The 24,364-nt window shown below is 29.8% G+C and overlaps 2 protein-coding genes across 2 annotated transcripts in view; one reads left to right on the top strand and one right to left on the bottom strand.

Annotated features, from left to right (window-relative positions):
* Window positions 1–24,364, top strand: part of LOC144839530 (rhomboid-related protein 3-like) — a 37,223-nt gene that overhangs the window by 7,553 nt on the left and 5,306 nt on the right. Inside the window, exons 4-7 of the mRNA XM_078694936.1 lie at window positions 15,277–15,441; window positions 17,981–18,214; window positions 20,009–20,157; window positions 21,575–21,687. Coding sequence (XP_078551062.1) covers window positions 15,277–15,441; window positions 17,981–18,214; window positions 20,009–20,157; window positions 21,575–21,687 — 661 coding nt within the window. The remainder of the gene's footprint in view (window positions 1–15,276; window positions 15,442–17,980; window positions 18,215–20,008; window positions 20,158–21,574; window positions 21,688–24,364) is intronic.
* Window positions 15,560–24,364, bottom strand: part of LOC144839538 (synaptogyrin-2-like) — a 96,804-nt gene continuing 87,999 nt past the window's right edge. The window contains exon 5 of the transcript XR_013611762.1: window positions 15,560–15,636. The gene's annotated coding sequence lies outside the window, so the exon portion shown is untranslated. The remainder of the gene's footprint in view (window positions 15,637–24,364) is intronic.

The following is a 24,364-nucleotide window of genomic DNA, read 5'->3' as shown; positions in this document are numbered from 1 at the left end:
ATAAATGTAACCTAATTGAAATCTCTAATAATTCATAGCCAAGTATAACTTTTTAAGTGTGTGAAAATTTTAATTATCTTTTTAATACAGTCATCTTTCCCAATACCGGACACCTTTGTGATGGCCAAATATGTCTTGTTTTCCGGAAAGTCTGGTATTCAGAATGTGTTTTTAATGGTAAAAATGAATTTGGGACCTTTTGGCCCTCAAGAAAAGTCTGGTATTGGGATCCAGTTTTCAGAGTGTCCAGTATTGGGAGAGTTGACTGATAGTACACATGCAAAAGCGTGTCTCCAACTTAGTTCCCATTTGCCAGCCACAAAATATGACCAATCCTCACAAAGAGGTGTTTGAATATGATTAATACTATTTGAATCAATTATTAAAAAATGATTCACTCAAAAATCAATATACCTCACGTTTATTATCACAGAAAATCTACTAAATGATAATGTAATTGATTTTAAATGGAATTAACTTATTTTGCGTCATCATTCGTAGTAACTTTATAAATGACACCATTTAAATACTAAAAGGACAATGCCCTCTTTTATACTAACACTATTGCAAAATAGTGGCCAAACCTTAAAGTGGATGCTATGATTGGAAAAGAATACATCCAAACATTGAGGGTGGTATTTAAACAAAATACCGTGCATCAACAAATATAATAAATTGAATACAGTGTACTGTAGATGGTGGTGTTTAATGTATTCAAATTCATTGGGAAAAAATGCTTTTTTAGTGGAAGCAGAAAAAGGAAGGTCACTGGAAATATTGGGAAAAATGTTAAAATTATTTATTGGAGGTCTGTTATGAAATGTTTTCTGAATTGTTTACTGCACTAGGCATAAATCCCTTGGTATCACCTAATCAATTATAGTGGACCTGTTTGAAATTCAGCAAAAAAAAACTTTCAAATTTGTAGTTATCTTTTTCACATTAATATTCAGAAATGTGTGTATAGACTTTAAACATTAAAATGTAATCATTATTACAAAATTAAAACCAAGGTCAAACTTGATTGTACTTGAAGTTGTAAAAGTGTGAAAATGATGTGGTTAAAGTCAACTACAGTAGTCTCACTAGACCTTAGGCTAGCCAAAAACTGTCTGCATGTCTGAATGTAATTTTTATAAAGAATTTGGCGTACCATATCTTTGATACCGTGGAACCCCTCTTCTATGGAACATCTGTACTGTATTAAGGGCACTCATAGATACCAAGCCGAGAGATCTGAAATTGTTCGACAGACTTCATCATTTGGTTATGGGAGGGATAGGTCTAGGACCCCCTAGACGAATTTGGTAATTTAATAAGCTGTTAGGAAACCTGTATCTAGAAGCAATTATACATTGTTGAATCAACAGTAGTGACTCATGTGTGAATTACTGCTAAGATCATAAATATTACAGTTAGTTAAATCCATATTTGATTTATGATTTACTCTAAATTTATTAGTTATCATGAGTAATTTGAGCACAATTGGAGTTATTAATATTAAACTGATATGTTCATTCCACTTCCTGTGAAAGAATAGCAGATTGCACAACTCTGGCATAATACTCAATTTTTGTTACCATTTGAAATGTCACTTGTGTCACCAATGCAAAGATCTCAAGTGACCAGTCACAAGTGATATGACTAGTCACAAACAACAGTTAATCCAAACTTGCTTGTAATTGGTCAAATTGCTTGTGTCACCTGTACGCTCTTGCGTTGTATCCTTCTGAACAGTTTTAAGTTTGCTGTGGGTTTGAGACCCAATGTTACAAAAAGTTAATGGAAATGAATGCGTTTATAACATTCTAATAATAACAACATATCTACAGAAAAAAGAGAAAATCCAAAATGTTTCTTACAGTAGCCCGATGAATTCCGGGAAAATAGGACCACACGACCACCGTAGTTATCAAACAGACCTGGAGTGCTTGACTTGATTGACTTTTATTCTAGAACTGAATGTGAATAGCAGGAGCCAAGCATTTCACATTTTCTGGTTTAATCATTAAAGAGCATTTCTCTCAAATTTGATTACATTATTCTCTGAGTTTTGTCTCATTAAATTGGTATTAAATACTTGGAAGGTCGGGGTTGAACAGATTAGTCTACGCTCATTTATATTTATTCAAATAATATTAACAAATGAAACAAGTAGTATTTATTAGCAATGTTGCTTTCATAGAATTCCTGGTTCAAATCCTGGTATTGGCTGTTTCAGAATTTTTCTCATAGATACAAAACACTATCCATGGTTATTTCTGTTAAGTAAACAAATAATTTTTATTTCAGTACTAATAAGGCATTAGCCTGTTGTTCTGGTCCATTTCATCCCTTGTCATTTACTTGTAACTGGACCTATCTACAGTTATGCATACAAGCTTGTCTTTGTTGGTTTCAATACTTCAAATTCACTTCAAATTCATATTCGAAATACATTTCTTATGATTTGTTCATGATTTGATAATTTGGTTTTAGTCTTGATCAATGATCAACTTTGGGATATTTTAATTTTATGAAAAAATGTAAATATCTATTAGGTAATTAATACTAATACAGCTTATTATTTATACACCACAACCATCACTAATTATACTCACTAGTTTTTTCCCATTTGCAGATTTGTGATTTTATTTTCTTGTGGATATTTGTTGATGAAAAATAATTACAGTATGTTTCTTAGGTTCTTGCGTATCATCCCAAATTCATGACACAATTCCATGACCCAATAAAACGCACAATTAGGTCGTGACCCATAAGTTGCGTAACAGGGAATTAGGACATGATAGTTGGCACTTTATAGTTATTTTATTAAAGCTTGTTTGAAGACAGACTGCTTTTCTGAAATGTTGTGCATATACACATGCATATTATTTTTACTTTAGTGGTGTTAAACTTTGGTTTTAAGTCATTATTGTAATTTTCTGTTTAGTAGGTATTCATATCTTTAAAGCTCAGGTACAGCAGGCATGAATTTTAACTATAATATCTGGTTAATTGTACATAAATCAAATATTTGTAACAGAAATCAAGACAAAAAAACATGAATTTCCTTTAATATGGTAAAATACAAAATTTGGCAAATTTCTGCCATAAAAACCAAGAAGACTTTTTTTCAGTAGTTAGGTAAGTTTAATCTAATTTAAAAACATGTCTGGTGACTCCCTAGAAGGTAAAAAAAGATGGTGGATATACAGTGGATAATTTTTGCTATAGCATGAAAATAAAAATCTGAAGTTGAATAAAAATACCAGAAATGTAAAATTCAAGTTATATTACCTATATTTAGTCATCTGATAACATTTTTTACCACACTGTTTATTTTTCAAGCTTTTTAAAATGCCTCTCTACAAAATGTGTGTACAAAAGAATAGAGACTTTACTGTGTATTTTGACCTATCCCCCCACTGATAAAAAAGTGCTTATTTTCAGCAAGCTCGTGTAACACAAATAAAATCCCAAAAATTATGAAACATAGGGGAAACTATAGATCGATAATTATTGGAATGTATGATCAATAGAAATTTTTTTAACATTACATTTTTGCTCTAGAAAACAGAAGTAACCTTTTTAAAACTATTTACACATTATTTTCTGTATGAGAGGTTTTCCATTCAAATATAGAATAGACCCCATACTAGTAAGGAGGATTTTAATCGCTTCTCTGACGTCAGATCAGCTTAGCTTTGCTTTATGAACTCTAGCCAATTTTTTGGCCAATGATTTTTTCCCCTCTTTGTGAAAAAACGAATTCCACCTCCCCCCTCCCCTATAAAAATCCTGGCTAAAGGCTTGACTAGGTATACAGTTAGTACCATAGGAGCTGTAGTGCTAAATCAGCTGTGGGACAAAATAATATTTGTTGGTTTTTTATGTGTGGCTCTAGTTTCTTTTCAATGTTAGGCACAGTGTAATAAAACTGTAAAATATAGTACTTATGTACTACACCAGAAAGAAATTCCAAATGCTAGTTTAATTAAATCTTCTGAATGTTCTTTCAGAAAACAGATTATGATTTAATGTAGCATTATACATAACAGTTGGAATGCGTTATAAATAATCATTATTTGCTATGGTTTAGACATGGCCTGTTTGTTTTTAGATAAAACTATTTTTGGCTAAATAAATAACTTATCTGATGTTCTTCAAACTCATTACCTGTGATGAAAATGATAAAATACATTTGGCGTATTTGATTGAGAACTTTTGTGCTCAACAGAAAATCTTAAGTTAATGATTATTGCCCCAATAATTTTGTTGCTAAATAAGCCATTTAATGTCACAATAATTATTCACTTTTGAACAAAGTTGTATCTAATTTATTTAAAGTTATTTACCTGATAAAAATTGTAATTTAAAGAAAAATAGTCAATTGGAAGCTAATTGTCTGCCAGCCAACGGCTTTCTGGTTAAATTAAGTTAATATTAGTTTATGACTTCTGAATAATCGCATTATCCTGGAAAATAGTAGTAATGTTGATTAATGAATATTCTAAATGGTTTTTTGTTTATAATTAATTCAGTTGAATTTTCTACTCATCATTAATTTTCTCCCTTGGGCTTTCGCTGATTATTATTAATTTAATGTTGCTATTTAACATGTATCCACTTCTTCCTGATGATTTTCTGAGAGATTTTAAATAGAATTCAGTCTTGTATAAACCATGATTTTCTTAAATTTTGTTGTCTTCTTCTTTCCCTACCAACATTTCTTTACCAGGTTATTTATTTAAACTTTTCCATCTTTTCTTTATCATCTTCTTTTCCTACTGTATCTCCATTTTTTTCACCAGTTTATTTATTTAAACTTTTCCATCTTTTCTTAGTCATCTTCTTTCCATACCAACATTTCTTCACCAGTGTATTAATTTAAACTTTCCCATCTATGATCTTTTCTTTATCATCTTCTTTCCCTATCTCCATTTTCTTCACCAGTTTATTTATTTAAACTTTTCCATCTTTTCTTTATCATCTCCTTTCTCTATCTCCATTTTCTTCACTAGTTCATTTATTTAGACTTTGGTAAATTATAAGACTACTACTAAAGATACTAATAATATGCGAGTTATCAACAAATCGTTGAAAGATGTACACAATGATTGTAAAATAATCATTACTATCTAACAGCCATGCTTCAACGAACAATTTTATTATATGATCTAAATATAGCAGTTTAAAGTACAGTTCTGTGTATCAACATTGCATGTAATAAAAGTATATATCAAAAATGTTACATTATATCAAGAATGCTCAGTAGTATGGTTTGGTTACACATTGTATTATCTTTTACATTACTTTGCAAATATCATTACAATTGCGTTATATGTTTTGGTAGTTAAAATGCCGGTTGACCACTCGATATATTACAGAGTCACATATTACTTCTTTGTTGATCATTATCATTTCTATGATAGTCAAAATGCTTCTTTTTCTAAAGTTCTCAACTTAGTTATCAAGATTGTATATATTCTCAATTTTTATTATGTTTTGTACTGTATGATATATTCTGTACTTGCTTTATATGTATTTAAAGTCCCATTCCCTACGTGTTTTACATCTAATTTAAAGTCACAAACTACATTTAATGTAAAAATAAATATTATATGGTCCTATTGAGATAACTTTTTTGTCTTTAAACGGTTAAAAATGTGAAAAATAAGTTGATTCTAATAATTTTAACGGCCCGCTATAAATCCCAAAATGCATTGCGCACGGATTGATATTTTTGTTTTTCTTCTGTTCACCCACTTTTCGATCGATCGTGAGGCCAAAACAAATGGAAGAAATACCAGGTTTTCCCCAATTTGTATCAACAGATGTATCAAAATAGAAAGACAATTAATGCAGCAACTATACAGGCTAGGTATATAGCTAGCGTACCGATGTTTACCGATGCCTACAAAACTAAGCCTAGCTAGGCTAGGCCTAAAGACCGTCCACGAGGGGTCATTCGCCGCGAGCTACTTAGGTAGTGCATTGTTTCTCACTTTTTATCATAATTTACCATAAAACATACATTTAAGACAAGGAATGACCTGGTTTAATGTTTTTAAAGTAATATATGTATTATTTTACAAAACGTCACACATTGTAGGGAAGGAGGGGTTAATAACTTTAATAACTCCATTCAATTGTAGCTTTGTTCAATATTAAATGGGACTAAGTTTGTCATACTGACGATTTCTAAGTTATAGTTAGTTTTAATCACTTTTTTATTTCATTTTTAGAAAGTAAAATTACTCTCGACACACTTTTTTTACTCAGTGTGCCATTTTTTTCAAAAGTGTAGCTTCCTAAGAAATTATTAATTATTAAATATCATTATTGTTAAAGTACTATATGATATCTTTTGTATGATTAAGATTCATCATATTTCAATTTCAAATTTGTTTGGTACAGGTCTCAGCGTTTGATTTAGTACAGGTCTGCGGGCCAATGGCCATTATTTAACCTTGCATGCCTGTAAAACGTCTGGCCTGATTTTGGCAAATCAATTTTTCACAGAAATTTCACATTACATGTTAAAATTATTGATGGCAAATAAAAAAAAAAACTGCTTTTAATACTGGCCCAGAAGGCCAGGTGAAAATGATCTTATGGATGACCCTTGTGTAGTTCTTTAAAACTTTTCTATGTAGGTTCTCTAATAAAGCACTGAAAATGTTCAATAAATCCATTAATAGTCGTGATCATACCATTTTACCTAAATTTATGTTATTTTATTGGTAAGCTGTTTCTCTTGTCAGCTCAGTAGATTTACTTTATTTGCCAATGTTTATGAACTTAAAAGTTTAATGCTCTCGGCTACATATAAAACATGAAAGGAAACATATATAATCACCAAAATGCATTAAACATCGTACTTAATGTAATCCTTAAACTGGCTGTCATCAGTGTTTTTTTTAGGTTGTTTCCACTAAAGTAGGAACATTTGTAGGCTACTGGAGGAGAATATTTATTTGCTATTATATATAGACCATTTTCTTCTATTCAAAAGATATGATATAAAGAAAGAAATATCCGATAAATTGTTAAAATGTTAGTAAACATCCAAAGGCGGTTATATTTTGATAATGCAATTTATTTCTTTAAAATGCATCAACTACAATACAACACCTAGCTCTGTAGTCGAAATTAACAATTTTAATGGAGCCACTAAAAGTTTATATCCTGTAGCTTATTCCCATAATAAACATTTTTTTTTTACTATAACTGTAATTCTAAGTATTGACACTGTAGCGTAGTGGTTACAATCTTACCAATAACAAAATCCTAGTTCGAGCGTGACTCGATCTGCCACACTCAGTACCAGGAAACTACATACCAAGGCATTATATTTCACAAAACATCATAATTTTTCTATTTCTACTAGCGGTTCAATGTGGTTAAATAAAGAATAAATAAAGTAAAAAAGGTTTAATTGAATGTGATGCTGGCTAGACCTGTCCCATGTTTTCAATGCCACTTTTCTCAATAATGTCTAAAATACATATCTATGTTACAGTTGAAATTCTCTAGTGTATGGCTCACTGACCAATTCACACAGTTCTTCACGATATAACTTTGATGACATTTAAAAAAAAAATGAAATTACTTTTTTACTCAGGTATCATATAACCGTACAGTATGAGGCGCCAACGATATATTTATAATTTAGCACAATATATAAATCATTATTTAAAATAAAATTTGATTGATATAATAATATATAATTGTTGATATGTTTTTCTTTTAAAACATTATATTCAATATTATTATTATTAATTGTAATATTTATGAATTATTATAATTTATTTATAAAGGATAACTTTAAACATTTTATTATTTATATGATTAAATTGATAAATAAAAAGTATTATATATATAAATAATAACTTCAACCATTCATAAGAACTATATTTATATTAACAATTGATTGAAATAAGAAATTTACATTTGGCGCCTCATAGCATAGAAATTGTAGCATTTGCATCACATTAATGTTCAAATCAAATTGATTTATTTTTATAGCAATATGGTGTGATGTTCTTACGATAAACAACTGTGAAGATTATTATTATAATGATATTATTTATTATTAAGCTCTGTCTACACTATCAAACTAGTTTGACAAAAAAAGTGTGATGTGCGCAAATATGGTAGTGATATTCCCAAATATGGTAGTGATATGACATCATCATGTCCATATATGGGCACATCACATTTTTTTGTTACATAAAGTTTGATACTGTAAACAGAGCTTTAATAATGAAGAAACAAACACAGAACTAGATTGAACACTATAAAACAACATTTTATTATTTTTGTTTCCAAAATTAGAAGTAACGATTTTGTTTGCAAATATTTTATTGTTGTACATAATTGCAGATAAATTCACATTTTTTTCCGTTGTTCATTTTGTATCTGATTTTATATTTATTTATAGAGTACTGTATGGTGGTATATTTAGTTTTACAGTAGGCCGGAAACCATAAATTACAGGTTTCATTTAAAAGCTATTCCTATTTATTTGCACAACAGTATTTTCCAGTTTTTCAGTAGTTTTATTTGTTTATTATATGTATGTCTTTTATAGAAAAGAAAATTTGTTTTTAAATTTTCTGTATATATTTTTCAAATTATGTATGCTTTTCTTTTTCTGTATATATTTTATAACTTTTCTGTTCTTTTAAACCTTGTAACTGGACCATTTTGAAGCAGTACTACATTACTAAAAATGCAATCCAGTAAAAAGAAATAATAAACTAGACATGAAACTCGTCACTTTGACGAGTTAGTTATCCGCACCACGACAAACGCCACGTGCACGTCATACGTTGGAATATTGCACACAGATAAAGATTATGGCATTATGACAAGAACTGAAGAATATGATATGCTGTTAGTGCTGAATTCTGTCAATTTGTGTCATATAGTATATACATGCAAAGAGTATAATCTGTATACATTATTACATACAGTGTAGAATAGGTGAAATTACGGGACCCGCCATTTATTCCAATTTTTAACATGGCGACGGTATCAAAATGAAACACTTAAATAGCAATTTCTGGAGGAAATTATCTCAGGAACAACATATTAACGTGTAGAAGAAATTTGAATACGTAAAATATAGATGCGCACCCTTTTAAATGTGATGAACTATTACGCAAAATATGAAAATACGACTTTTTTTATTCAACTGGCCATATGATGACGTCACAACATCCGATTGGCAAAATGTTTACATGAATTCGTATCTACAATCCAATAGCTTCCAGAAAACGTTTTAATCGTGATTATCACATTTTATTCTTACGAGCTATTACAGATTAAAATTTACTGTAAAGATGAAATTAATGACCCACGTAATTAAAATTTTTAGGCATGATGACGTCATAAAAATTAAAATATTTTTATCTCATGCTAAAGAAAGTTGATTGACCTACACAATATATAAATTTAGGAGAAAAAGGAATACAGATAAGTGTGATGCGCTCCATTGAATGTGATGAGCAATAACGAAAGAGACAAAAATCCTAATTTTTACATTCGTGTGGCCATACGATGACGTCACAATGTTTTTTTAGCCTTATCGATGCATGATCCGATATCTACAACTCATCAACTTCTAGATTTTGTAATAAAAATAAACGGTTCACGGTTTACTTTAGAAACTATGACTGTTTAAAAAAAGACATAATTTTGACGATTTTTTAAGCTTTTTCATAAAAAACGCGCACGAATTGTCTAATTCAACGTGTTCGTATGGCGTTATTTAAACTGGAAAAGGTCTAAATTGTTTTCAAAATTACTAGGAAAGACTTGAAAAATATAATTCAAGAGAAAAAAATATGTTTTTAACGCTACGTGCGCACCGCGTGCGTAAAAAATTGCGCGCCCGTGGGAATTTTTGACATGCTCAAAATGACAAGAAACGCATAAAAAGTTGATTAGAAATTAATTTTGCGCATTTTGAAATTTTAAATGCGCGTGCGCGCGTAACTTCTTGTGAAACATGCCATTTTTAATCCGTAGAAAGTTTGCCCCTGATATGACTTAAATTTTGTCAAAGTGTCAATACTAAATGACTTTTGGTTTTTAATCTATAATCAATCATTGAAATTCATAAAATTGCGCGTAAGTCACGTTGCGCAACTATGACGTCATTCAAAAATAGGAGGTGCACAACTTCACGTAAATGCCCATATGTTGTCAAAGTTATGAAATGTTATGTTTACACATTTTAGAGAAACGCGACTCACAAAAAGGAAGGAAGGATCCAAGAATAATACAGAAAAAAACTATTGATCCCATACAATAACAAGGAGTTATCCGCTTGGTATACCAAGCGGATAACTAATAAATATACATTAACAATATTTAAGATTGGCACCTGTAAAAAATACTTGAGCTTTAGTTATAAAAATATGGTATATACTGTTTATGAAAAAAATAAAATATAATAGAAAAAAAAATAATGCAACTTTTAATATACTAAATGCCCTAAAGTTCCCCAACGTTCCCTTTGACAACAATTAAACTAACAAGACTTTTTGTTCCTAGTTACGTATGTGCTAATGGTCGTGTACTAATATTAGTTATTAGTTTTTGTACGTTTCTTCAATTAAAATTATCATCAAAGTTGATATGATTAGTTAAATGTCAATGAATCCTTTTAGTTCATGACTTAACATTTGTGTATGTACTACTAATGTTTTCATTGATGTACTAATTTTGAGAGCATACAACTATTATGAATCTGTGTCAGTTTTTATCAAGGGGCTCTAGCGTTGTTCCAATTAAATCAACTAATCTAATGCTATGTAGCACTGTACTTAAAATAACTGTCAAGTACCAACTGTCTTTTTAAAACCTGTCAATCAATTCCTTATGCAAATGTTACCATTAACATCAATATAGAGCACATTACTTACACGTAATAAACTACAAAGAAAACTAGAGCACAAAGTTGAAAAAAAGAATTACACTTTGAATTCTGATTGGAGAAAGAATTTAAATAAGAGGTTATAGAACTTTCCTGTCTGGTTTGCTAACAGATGCGATCGCTTCAACTTAATTCGTAATTATTTGTAATATTCCTCAGATCGGAACTGAATTGAAATAAGACGATGGCAGTTCTCAGTCGCACATTTAATAAAATCAATTAACCAATGAAAATTTCAAAGACCTGAATTACGGTACTGCATCCGATTGGGAATAGGACTGGGATGCATAAACTGAAATATCAAAATAAACAAGTCTATTTCGTGCCTAGCTTAAGAAGGATTTAAGAAGTAGGAGGGAAGTAGGTTTTGCTGGCCTACAGTAATATTGTTCACTGAATCTAGATTTGAAAGCCTGGCAAATTACAAGAACTGCACAACATATTTTACCTCCGCCAAGGAGGTATATGTAGTCGATCGCATGTGTTTGTCTGTTTGTTTGTTTGTATATTTGTTTGTTAACAGGATATACTCAAAAATTAATTACAAGATCTTTGCCAAAATGAAAATACAGATAGATATGTGACCACTTAATTAATTCCGGGCCACAGTCCCAATTATGGAAAACTTTTTAGTATTATTTTCAGACCTGCTAGTGTTAAAAGATGGGACAGAATTTTCAAAAGCTGGCGAGCAGTCTTAAAGTAACAAGTAAACTGATTTAATTTACAGGTTTTTTGATACGAGTAGTTTTAAAAAATCTATTTCTTTTCAAATTCACCCGTTTGTTTTTGGCGTTGCTGTTCTATTGTTGTCAACTGAAATTTTGTTAGTTGAAAGGCTGGTTACATAACCATTACACCAAATTTGCATTCACACACAAATATATATATATTTTCCCAGGGAAATCTTATGTAGGAGAATTTTACAGTAGGAGATGGCTTTCTAGTTGTATTAATGTATACTCTAAGATTTGAACCACTGACCTTACATCAAGAAGCCTGAACCACAATCAAACAACCACTTATGTGCACTATGGATAATATAGAATGTATCCATTTACATGCATAGTATATTATTTCTGTGATTCATTTTATTGCATTTGCCAATTATAATATGAATTGTGATTACTTTAGTCTATTTGAGGAGATTAGGCAAAAAATCTCAAGGGATACAACATATAGCACTTTGTTTACATACTGAGCTCTAACGACTTTAATACTCATTTACATTAAATAAACAAAGAATATAATAGACAAATATATTTATACTAATTTAAGAATTTAAATTCATTTTATACATTAGAATTTAATTAGTAAAAAGATCAGTAGCACTTTTGATCAAAGAACAATCAATGTTTCACTCTGTAATATACAATTATCATCAAGTCTGTGGTATAAGCAGTAATAAAAGAATTTAATTAATAATTGAATTTTGTAGTTAGGGCAGGATTAATGTAAGTGAATTAATAAACTTCGAAAGTAAGAAGACTTTAACATTTAAGAGCAGCAAATATAAATCATTTGTACATTCAAGATTTATAAGATGAATTTAAAGATATTATATAGTAAGTGATATGTACCATACTAAAGATCTAATGTAAAGGATATCTCATCTCAAACCAATTTGTAGTCTAGGTTCTAGACAGTGATTTGGCTTAAAAGAAATATATTTTTTTGATACATAGCATGCTATATACTATACTTGAGGAGGTAGAGTAGTCTAAAAGAAGAAACAATAAATAGAGACGTTTGGCAATAATTATAAGTTTTTTCAGTCTCAGTTGGTGGGTGATTTTCTACTAACTTCATTATTTTATATTGTTATTTTCATCGAAATTGCTGTTAAAATTGATAGAAAGAATACAAATGTTTAACCTAGACCTATGTAGTACAAAGCAGCCACCTTGAAGTATAATATTAACATTTGAAATGCAGCAAATATGAATAATTTCCACACATTCATCATTTTACCAGTATGAATCTATCAGTTGGTTGTTAGAAATGTTAATAACTGTAATATATTTTTTATTGCGATATGACTAGTCACCACTGTCACGTTACAGTTAGATATATAGCTTGGATGCACTGTGCACTCTGGCATGGATGTACACGGACCAACAGACACTTGCGTGACTCCAAATTGTAGAGTTATGTTAATATATTGGTAACATCTAGAGTAAAGGTGCATTCACACTTATGAAGACAGTGCCGTTGTTAAATAATTAGTAAACATATACAGAATTAAACAACACTGTCTTCTGTTCTGTGTGAATATAGCTTAAAGAGGTAGATATTGAGCAGGACATGTATTTGAGAATTTATATAAATTAAAGAGAATAAGGATAAGAACTAAAATTAGAAAAACTTTTTTTAAAAACTGCATTTAGTGTGATAGTTACAATAAGTAAATCTTTATTTTCTCCAAATCAGAGTTGTGTGTGAATATATTATAAAATGTAATGCCTTTTGAGCAACTAACAATGAAAAGGAAAATACTAGATTGTTAACTTAGCAAAGTCTCTTAAATAATTTTGGTTTATAAAAACAATAATATCTTGGATTTATAAAGAATATAATGTTGCAAGCATGACTGTACTGAAAAAATTATTTACAAAAAAAGAAAAGGACCAAAAGAAAAACCAGCCATGAAAAAAGCCAAACTAGTGTTCCTTGTAGCTAACCAGGGTTTGGTCTAATTGATCCCTGGTAAGGACCAGTTTATAAATTTGTGTTTTTAATTCAAGTGACACTCATAGCATTCAGGAACAACCATACCATACCGTGTTGAGAATATCATCCAATTGGATTCTATGAAATCCCCAATAGTCTAATAGTATATAAAGAAGAAATAACAAAATAAGATTAGTAATAGTTGATTTTATGCTGGACGCACTGTTGCTCAGACATGCACACAGAGACAGACTTATGTGAATAACATTAAAAAATCTAAAGCCAGTAACATTGAACGTGCATGAATTTTTATAATAAATATAGAATGAGAAAACAGGAAACTTCTGTGTTATGTGTGTTAACTATCGCTTCAAAGTGCACTATATGGTAATAGCATAGTTGCCTAACCCCAAATTGTACAGTTATTAATATAACTACATAGAAAATAATTGCCCAATGCGAACAGAAATATTACATTTAAATAATAATGTATTATTTCTATACAACAATAATTATTTATGAACAAACATTGCCAGAAATATAACTTTTCACGAAAATGTTATTCTGTGCATAAATATTGCATTCACTTTGTATCAAATTAATTATTTCTCTCCTTCATTATCAAACTAGTGTGATGTGCCCAAATATGGTGGTGATCTGCCCAAATATGGTAGTGATATGACATCATCATGTCCATATATGGGCACATCACATTTTTTTTGTCACATAAAGTTTGATAGTGTAGACTGGCTTTAATAATTTTGCACTTTATTTAATACAAGTAAATAAATGTGATTGTTAATGTAATTTAATCTATGTATAAATACATCTTGACTAATACTGTCTGTATCTTGTATACCTATATTGCCAACTCATTTCATGTCCTTCTAACTAATTATTTTTGCACTTATTTTACAAGTAAACAAATATTGCCAGAAAATGTAATTTAATCTATGCATAAATACAGCTTTCAATTCACTTACTGCCTCTATCTCTATCTGTTATATACCTCCTCTATTGCAAACTCATTTTTCGTATCCTTCATGATTTTCTAATCATTCTACACGACATTAGTTGATTTTTCCCTTGTGATTTACCATCTTATTATTGCTATAATTACCTTCGAGTAACTTCTTCGAGCTAGCGAGAATCATCGACTATAAATGTAGAAATTGGTAGAATAAAAATACAATAAATATAGTATTTTATTTGCTAGAATTATTGATTGTTTAAAATTGGTGATGGATTTGAACTAGAAATGTATATAAACATATTTTACTGTTAATAGTAAAGAGGTTTATTATATGCATTTAATAAAATAAAGTTTGATCAATCTAGTCAGTACCAAAAAGAAGAATATTGTATTTTATAGATTTGGCAATTTCAAATAATTTTTAATATTTTTTTAACAGTATTTTTAGCAGTATTTTAAACAATATACACTTTAACATTTCCTTTTGCAATTTGATGTATTTACCTTTGAGGTATACCTCCCTGATTATGCCTTGAAGCAAAACAAATTTTCATTTTAAAGTGGACCAATAACATTTCTTGAATCTTGTCTTGAATTCCATTGCTGTGGTAGTCAGAAAACAAGAATATATGATGTTGTTTGTAGAAAAGTAGATATGTAATATATATATATCATTTAATTACAGTATTTTTTTGTTCTTTAATAGTTTGATGTCAACGGAGATGGTAAAATAAGTATGGAAGCATTTCAAGTTATTCTTTACAAGTATGGATTGAAAGAAGCCATTGAACCACACAAGCTGTCAGTATTGGAGTCCACTATAGAAGAGAATATTGGAGGATATATTGGCTATCATGAATTTTTAAATATTGTAAGTATTTTTTGTTATCATGTTAATATTTCTCTAATCAAATTTGTGCAGTAATTATAGCACAGTAATGTTGTGCAGTATGGTACTGTTCCTAAAGCTCTGTCTACACTATCAAACTAGTTTGACAAAAAAAGTGTGATGTTACCAAATATGGTAGTGATATGCCCACATATGTCCATATATGGGCACATCACACTTATTTGTCAAGCTAGATTGATAGTGTAGACAGAGCTTTAGGAAAGGTACAGTACTTTACTCTCATTTCCTCGTCCTTTGAATGGGATGAAACTGTATGTCTTGTGTACATACATTGCTGATGTGTACGATAAAAACTTAATAACTAATAATAAAAATGAGTAGGGGATCGTCTCCTAGTGTGATGATATGGTCCTCTGGAAGGAACAGTCTCAGTTTCATTTTAGTCGTTTATATTTTCCCATTTTAAAGAGGGTCCCTAAATATAGGGCTGTGGGTTCAGTTGGAAGGGTTACCCTCTCTACTGTATTTAAAGTTAAAATTTTTTTTAATTAAATAAAAAAACTAAGAAAATAGTTCAATACAGGTGTGAAACATATTAATAATTCTGCAATCCATCTGTAATTTAGATTATTTTTAAAAACCATCTTTTCTGCGAGTCATATATAATCTGATATGCTATGGAATTTTACCAGATTTTAAATACTATAGTTAATTAACATCAACTACAGTACTAATTTGAAAGGTTTAAAAGGTGTTTTGATAAGAATCTACTAAAACTACATCTTAGCTTTGAGTATTAATCTGGAATGATAGAGAAGTTTACCAGATTGACAAGAGTGTTATCAACATTGACAGAAACAATTAGTATGTATCTATAAACTGACATTCTCAATTCAAAGTGTTTTTTTAGAATTATTTTTAGCGTGTAGACTTGCTAATGTTTTCGCTTGCTTACAAACTTGCTTCCATTTTTATTATGTACAGTTTTATTGCTTTTAAAACTATAGTACTCAGGGCCGTACGCAGGGAGGTGCGACGGGTGCGTTAAAGTTAATATATTAAACCATTTTGTGGCAAATCTGCCTTTTTTCTAAACAAACGTGGAAGCTATTGAAGGTCAGCACTTCTATTATAGAAGGCAAAATTTAAATATTTCCAGATTAAAAGTACTGTAGAAACCACACCCTTTAGTGCACAAATAAAAAAAATTGCATTATAGTATTCAGATAGTATGTTGCAAACTGTGTATCATCAAAAACAGGTTTTGTTTACCTAAAATACTCTTGATTTGAACAATATAATTATATAATAACAATTTAACTTGAAAGAAAAAAACAATTGTTATTGATTTGGGTGTCTAGAAAAAACCCTATTATAAGAGATTTTTATTGATTACTCCACTGTTACCTTTATAATACAATTGCACTAGTTTTAAAAGTGGATTAGTAGTTAACTGCCACGAAACTGTTCAGTATGTTAGACTACTCTTATACTCTGTACACACGTTATCTATTAAATTCCACTTCTACTAAAAGACTTGAAACATATAAAAACTATGAAATGTCTTTTTTTAATTAGTTATTTTTTAAGTGTTATTGTTGAATGATGCAGTTAAATGTTATGAGAATTATGATTCAGAAAGGTTAAATGTAAAGATAGTTGACTGTACAAATATTTACAGTCAGTAAATTCATTTTTCATATTTAAATACACCTGTGTATGAGCGGAATACGAGCTGCGAATATGAGCTGCATGCATGGTGCCGAAACAAATGGTTAATTTCAAAATTGTTAAATCCACCTTATATAATAATACAATAATGCAGGTTTTTTTAAAGAATCAAGATAAACTGAGCAAGCCTGTACAAAAAAACAGGAAGACTATTTTTATATACGAAAGCCTCTAGCTTTGGCAAAAGACCAAAAAAATAGCCAAGACCAACCAAAATAACTATGTGAAAGTCTGCCCATATGCCTTAAGAAAAACACTGAAATGTAACGCTACATTAGTAGTAGTTAGTTTAGTCACATATTTCATGTGAACCCTATTTTCAAAATTGTAGTTTTAAAATAAATTATTATAATTAATGGAAATATAGTAATAAATTTTATTTAGAATAAAATAAATTATTTCAGTTTAGGCACCAAAATCTTAACAGACGGAATTTATGCGTTGGTACTTACAAGTAGTTGTAAATATAAATCATTGTGTGAGATTTTGAGCCTTGCGTGTTAGAACTTGAGAAGAGCTTTAAGAGTGCCAGACTTGTAGAAATCCGCAATTCTTGGTATATATGCTATAAATAATCTTAAGGTTTATAATTTTATATGCCAAATTGTTATCAACACTCTCACTGAAGTTGTTCTATTGCATATAACGAGTGTTAAATATCTGTGCCATTTAGTGTGTTTCTGCTGACGAGTATTTTCTGAACCATACTGATACGTTTTAAGTATTAACACGCTTGGAGAAGCTGTCGGGAGCGTGGAACTTGTTAGCATGAATTGAATCTATAACATTAAAAACAATAAACATCTTGAAATTATTAATTATTTTTCAGATGAGCGAGAAAAGGTCATTAAGTTTTTCATTAGCGGTACGCACACGACTCAACGAATGCGCAGCCGGTCATCTGTATCAATTCACGACTGAAAGTCAAATGACACGATGGCAGTATTGTCTTAAGTTAATAGGGAACGAATTCTTAACCAATGATAACGACCGTGCTAACTTCACGAGTGGTTTCCGTTGGTGTATGCCACCAGTTTTAATTATATGTATGTGTTTAGTAGAGGTAAGTTGTATGATTCAAAATCTGTTTTACTGATGAGTTTTTCTGAAGTCATCCTTGTAAAATGTTGTATTCACGAATTAATCAAAAACATTAATGTACCATGTTTAGTTGGTTTTTGAGAGCTGTACAGTAAGGAATATGAGCCTAGCATGTGAAAGGCATGAGTTTGAGACCTGTCTCTGCCATCTTGCTTGTTGTATCCTAGACCAGATACTTTACTCTCATTGCCTCGTCCTTTGCATTGGATGTAAAGATGTTGGTCCCAATTGCACATGTGCACAATAAAGAACTTGGTACACTATTGTAGGACTACTGTAGGAGGATCATCTTACGATGCTCTTTTGCTACAGATGTTTTTTTTTTTTTTTTTTCTTTTTTTATATATTTAGGCAAATTGCCATAAGCGAATTCATGTATCATTCTTAAAAGTGGCAATTCTGTCCACAAGACAAACATATACACATAAACAAAGTCTTATTACAAGTCTGTGGGATTGGAGTTGTAATTTGTGGCATTAGAAAAAATTCTGACATATGACAGGACTTGAACCCAGGACCCTTGGATTGGTAGCCAAGCATCATATTCACCAAGCCACATCATAACCACCAAGTCACATCATAACCACCATGTCACCCAGTATATATCTGTTCCACCTATTTTATACTATATCTATGTATCCATTGACCTTCGGCATAATGACCATCACTCACAAATCGGTCACACTTTTAATCATAGATAGATATATTAGTTCCTCCTAATATACTTTAATTAACTTTATAAATGAAGCGTGGATTTCTTCGCCTCAGAAGAATAAACAATTATGTTAATTGTTTTCATTTCTACAACCAGCTTTAATTGAGGTGTTGTCACCGATAATTAACTGTATATTTATATTCAGCGTTAGGTCATCATCCTCACTTCTTAATCGTAAACAATTATCTCAATTGTTTATGCGTCTGAAACGTAAAATCATCTAATATATCTCTCAAAACGATTTCTACTGACTCGCAGACAATGTGGCTTTCGTCGATCGGTTTTAAGAAACAAAAAATGCAATTATCTTATTGTCTAGCTTTTAAGTTGTGATATCGTTTAACCTTGACTTTGTCGTGTAAATATTGCATTGTGAAATTGCTTCTCTTCAATGATAAACTCTGATTGTTGTCAAGGGGCAATATACTGTACCATTATTCATTTTTTGTTTATGGGAGATCGTTTCCTTTATGTGTGTTTTTAAATTATGTAGAATGTCATAAGGCAGGATTTTCCTAATATTTTATATTCATTTAAAGTATCGGAAGGCTCAATGAAACTAATGACAGAAATCTATGTTATAAACACTGGTTATTAATACCTAATGCTACAACTTGTATAGTTGTAAAATATAAGCATTTCTCTTCCTATGTTTTTGTATTTTCTATTCAACCTTCATTACTGTCAAAATGTGTTCTTAGTTAGTGAAAATATTATCTAAGTTTGTTATTGCTATTTTCATGCTTGTACCATACTATTTGTGTGTTGTCAATAAAGAATAATAATAATATGTGGTAGAATTAAAACAGAGTTGTAGTCGTAGCCACCAGTACTACTTTATCACAGAGGCCTTTGACAAGCCTGTCACCCACACAGATCTTGTTTCTATTTTTGCGATCACGCACCACTTTATTTCTTGTGGCTTCAGAACTGCAAAATGTAAAATAATGTTAACTGTATATTAAGTAGTAGTAAGAAAACGCTTGCGATCTTAATGTAAATGACAATTTATTACTGGTTGTAATTTTTGTTTTCTCTTAGATTGGTTTTTATGTATATTGTTGTGTATTAGTGAAAGAGGATGTGAACCTGATGACCGGTCCAGTGCCGGCTGACAGTTACTTGGTCTTTGACCCTTTAAAGAAAATTCAACTCTGGAGGTTTTGCACCTATTTTGTCTTCCATGCTGGGTAGTATATATTTTAATATTTTAACTAGTTATTTTTAGATTTTTAAATAGCTATTTTTAGATTTTTAAATAACTATTTTTGGATTTTTAAATAGCTATTTTTAGATTTTAAAATAGCTATTTTTATATTTTTAAATAAGTATATTTAGATGTTTCACCATGACGTAATTTGTACATAACAGTTAATTAAGTTATTTCATTGAACATAAATTTGACTTTGACTTTTCATTTGACCCTCATCAGGCTGTAGAGGAGCCGGTTGACCCAACCCCAAAGTCAGTTTACACATAAAGACACAAAATACAGTTAAGCGAATCAAAATGAATGTTAGTTAGATTCAAAGAAGTCTCAAATCATTTTTATTTAATTTTTTACCCGGTCAATTATTGTATTTCAAAATTATCATTAAACACTATTCTGAAAAAGTACTTCCACATTTTGTTCTCCTTCACTGACTTTAAGTGTCATCATTATCTCATCACAATTTATTTTTTAGAGCAAACAAGAAATTTTAAATTGGAGTTCCCCTTTAAGATCTGACGGTCTGTCTTCAAATATGCAATTGTCAATATGCCGTAACGGTTTTGTGATTACCATATCTTTTTCTCCAGCACACCTTTGACACTATGCATTATGAATAGATCTTGCTTTAGGCCAATAAGACACAGCTATGAAGTTAGTTAGCACCACTTAAAAATGCATTATATCTTGTGTGTACATTCAGTCCATCTACACATCACTGACTGCCTGCCTTAAGGCCTAGTAACTCTAGATGATTAAAATGTCATATTTTTATATCAAGACATCTTCGTTTATTTAAGTTATTCATTGGACATAAACTATATATTCTGAAGATTATATCGATATACTTAAGCAACAATAATCTAATGCTAAAATTATCATTTATTCTGACAATCATTGATATAAAGTAATAATAATATGATATTAAGATTATCATCTATTCTGACGATACATATTTATATATACATATGTAATAAAAGTAACACTAATACAGTATAGTATATTCTTAGAATTAGTGTATCTATATATGATGTTAGTGACTAAGTAATAATAATCTAGTACAGAATATTAAAATCAAAATTTTATTTTGTGATGTCATACTGTAAATGTTATTACCAATAATCTATAGTTATATATCTCTTAAAGCTAACCAAGATTAATATGAAATTAAGCTTATTCATAAAATTTGTTTTAAATGCTATATTGTTCAAATCCATACATAATATAGGTTGAAAATCTTTACAAATTTTAATTAAATAAATCCATGATATTTAACTGTTAAGATATTTTGAAATGGTCGAGTTAATTTTATATTAAGTTTTAATGAGTATTTTGTAAATTTTTCGAGATAATCCTTTGTAATTTGATATTTATTGCATGTATTTATTTTTTGACAGCTTAGAACATTTGATCTTCAATCTTCTATTTCAACTTGTTATTGGTTTCCCATTGGAACTTGTTCATGGTACGAGAAGAATTGCAACTATATTGTTCTTTGGAGTTTTAGCAGGTAAAATAATTACAATAGTTTACACTGTGCATATACGGTTTTATTATAATATTGTTATATAAATTAAGTTTTTTTCACACAAATTCTATTCAAGTCTGTGTAACACTACCCTAGTCTATGTTATAATATAGTATAATAATATTTGTAAAAACAAAATTTCGGCACACATTGCGTGTCGATCCTATATCTGAGCTAGAACCAAAATGCCCACTGGTGGCATTTGTAAAGCTCTGTCTACACTATCAAACTACTTTCACAAAAAAAGTGTGATGTACCCAAATATGGTAGCGATATGCCCAAGTATGGTAGTGATATGATTGACATCATCATGTCCATATATGGGACATTTTGTCACATAAAGTTTGATAGTGTAGACAGAGCTTAAAGAACGTAAAGAGGCAATAACTAACACTACCCTTCTGAGCCTTCTCTAAAAAAAAAAACATTTACCCTATGCAATCACCCTGTCATTGATGGCATAATATTCCCTTTCAAACTCTTATATTTATTTAGAGGCGGTTAGAGGAGTGTTTTATTAAGTATGGAAGGCAATCAATGTTTTAAAACATGGGCACTCAGGGAAACACAACATTGGTACCCCATAATCATTAAACTGTAACATAACCTTAGAGTTTTCCAAGTAATTTATGAGTCGGAAAGAAATTAAACTTCAGAGAAGTAACTAATATTTTATATGTCGTCTAATGCTAGAATTAATTATATTTTTTCCATCTATTTCACATTTTAAAAAAAATCAATGAAATTAATTTTTCTTCTAAGAAAATCTGAAATAAAATAAATTACATTATGCACTATTTCATTTAATTTGAGCTACAATAAATTACTTTTAATTCTCACTAGTAAAAATCATAATTTTCTAATTTGTAAATATAATACATTCTTAGAAGGAGGCTTACATATCGTAATTAGAAGTCAACCTTTATTATGTGTATTGATGAGTGTATGTAACAAAAAACAGTTTCCAGGTAATTATAACTTTTTCCACGAAGCAATGATATTCGTTGAATCATGTCTTACAATTGAATTATCTTTGTACCCAATGGCCGATCGATGATTTGAAATTATTATTAACTTTATTACACAAAGAGAAACATTATTGCAAATGGAGACCCAATTGGCCAAATTGCAATATAAAACTTGTAATTTGAAATGTAAAAATATAAAATCTGTATAAAAATCACAAAACAATATACATTCAATTTCAGTAAAACACATAGCCAGCCATGATGTGAAATAAATTCGCTAAAGGTGCAATTTTCACTACAGCGTAATTGAGAATGCATGACAACAATTTGTTTCGTTATATCCATTGTGTAGGAAGATTCAAATAGTATAATATAATTATTTCATTAAGGCGTTAAATTATTCATAATTTGATTTAAAGTTTTTGTTGAATCAATGAAAAAAAATGTTTTACTCTTGTTGAAATATAATATTCATTACCACATGGTTGTTTTTTTAAAGCAACTGTTCACATTTTCATTAATTTGATTTTGATGGAATAATTCTGAGAAGAATTGTATTTACTTTTACTTTTAAGTAAAATTACTTTTACCCTAAATACTTGTGAAAGTACTATTATACACACAATGTCTTTTTTTCCATAAATTTCCTTATTCTCTATAATTGTTCATATGGATATATATTTTACCTCTTGATGGTGTTCTATGATAATCTGGTCTGTTCTCACTCATTAATTCTTTTGAAATTAATACAAATAACTGAAAATAGCATACAGTAGACCCCTATTAAAGGGTCACTTTTAGGACCCAACAGAGTGTCCCCTTAATACTATAAATTGGCTGAAGTGTAATTGCCTCATGTTCATTTAACAATACACAGAGTATCCACGGTTAGTCAGTTTAGTAATAAAAAAGAAACCCACACAACCTGCAACAGTAGGTATAAAACAGTAAATATTTTGTATTCATTCAAAGGTTATAATAATTATTTGTATTTGTTAAAAGCCTGACTGCCATGTAACTCCGCATCATAAAATAGAACCATATAGATATTATTTAATATCTCTATGATAGAACAGTCAATATTCTAACTTATGAAATATTTTTCCCATTCAACTGATGAAATATTTTCCCCATTCAACTCATGAAATATTCTCCCCATTCAACTCATGAAATATTCTCCCCATTCAACTCATGAAATATTCTCCCTATTGAACTCATGAAATATTCTTCCCATTCAACTCATGAAATATTCTCCCTATTCAACTCATGAAATATTCTCCCCATTCAACTCATGAAATATTTTCCCCATTTAACTCATAAATATTATATCATGTAATATAAATAAATCGTGTAACTCCGCATCATAAAATAGAACCATAGAGATATTGATAGAACAGTCAATCTTTTAACTTATGAAATATTCTTTCCATTCAACTCATGAAATATTAATTATTTGTATAATATCATCGTGATCTTTACATGTTTGATGTCTAATTATATTTATCTGGTTTGGAATATTTGTGTTGTTCTTATTTATATCTTATCTTATGTATATCTGACAATATACAGTAGTTCTATTCTATTCTTTTTCTTCTTTTTTTTTTGATTTATGTATTTTCAGTGTTATAAGCTGAGTGGCTTAGAGTGTCTTCTGACGCAATTACAGTTATTTTTATTCCATCAATAATAAT

This window comes from Antedon bifida, chromosome 4 (genome assembly GCF_963402885.1).
Source record: "Antedon bifida chromosome 4, ecAntBifi1.1, whole genome shotgun sequence".
NCBI lineage: Eukaryota > Metazoa > Echinodermata > Crinoidea > Comatulida > Antedonidae > Antedon > Antedon bifida.
The sequence above is the reverse complement of the archived record's forward strand: the minus strand, read 5'-3'. Positions and strand labels throughout refer to the sequence as shown.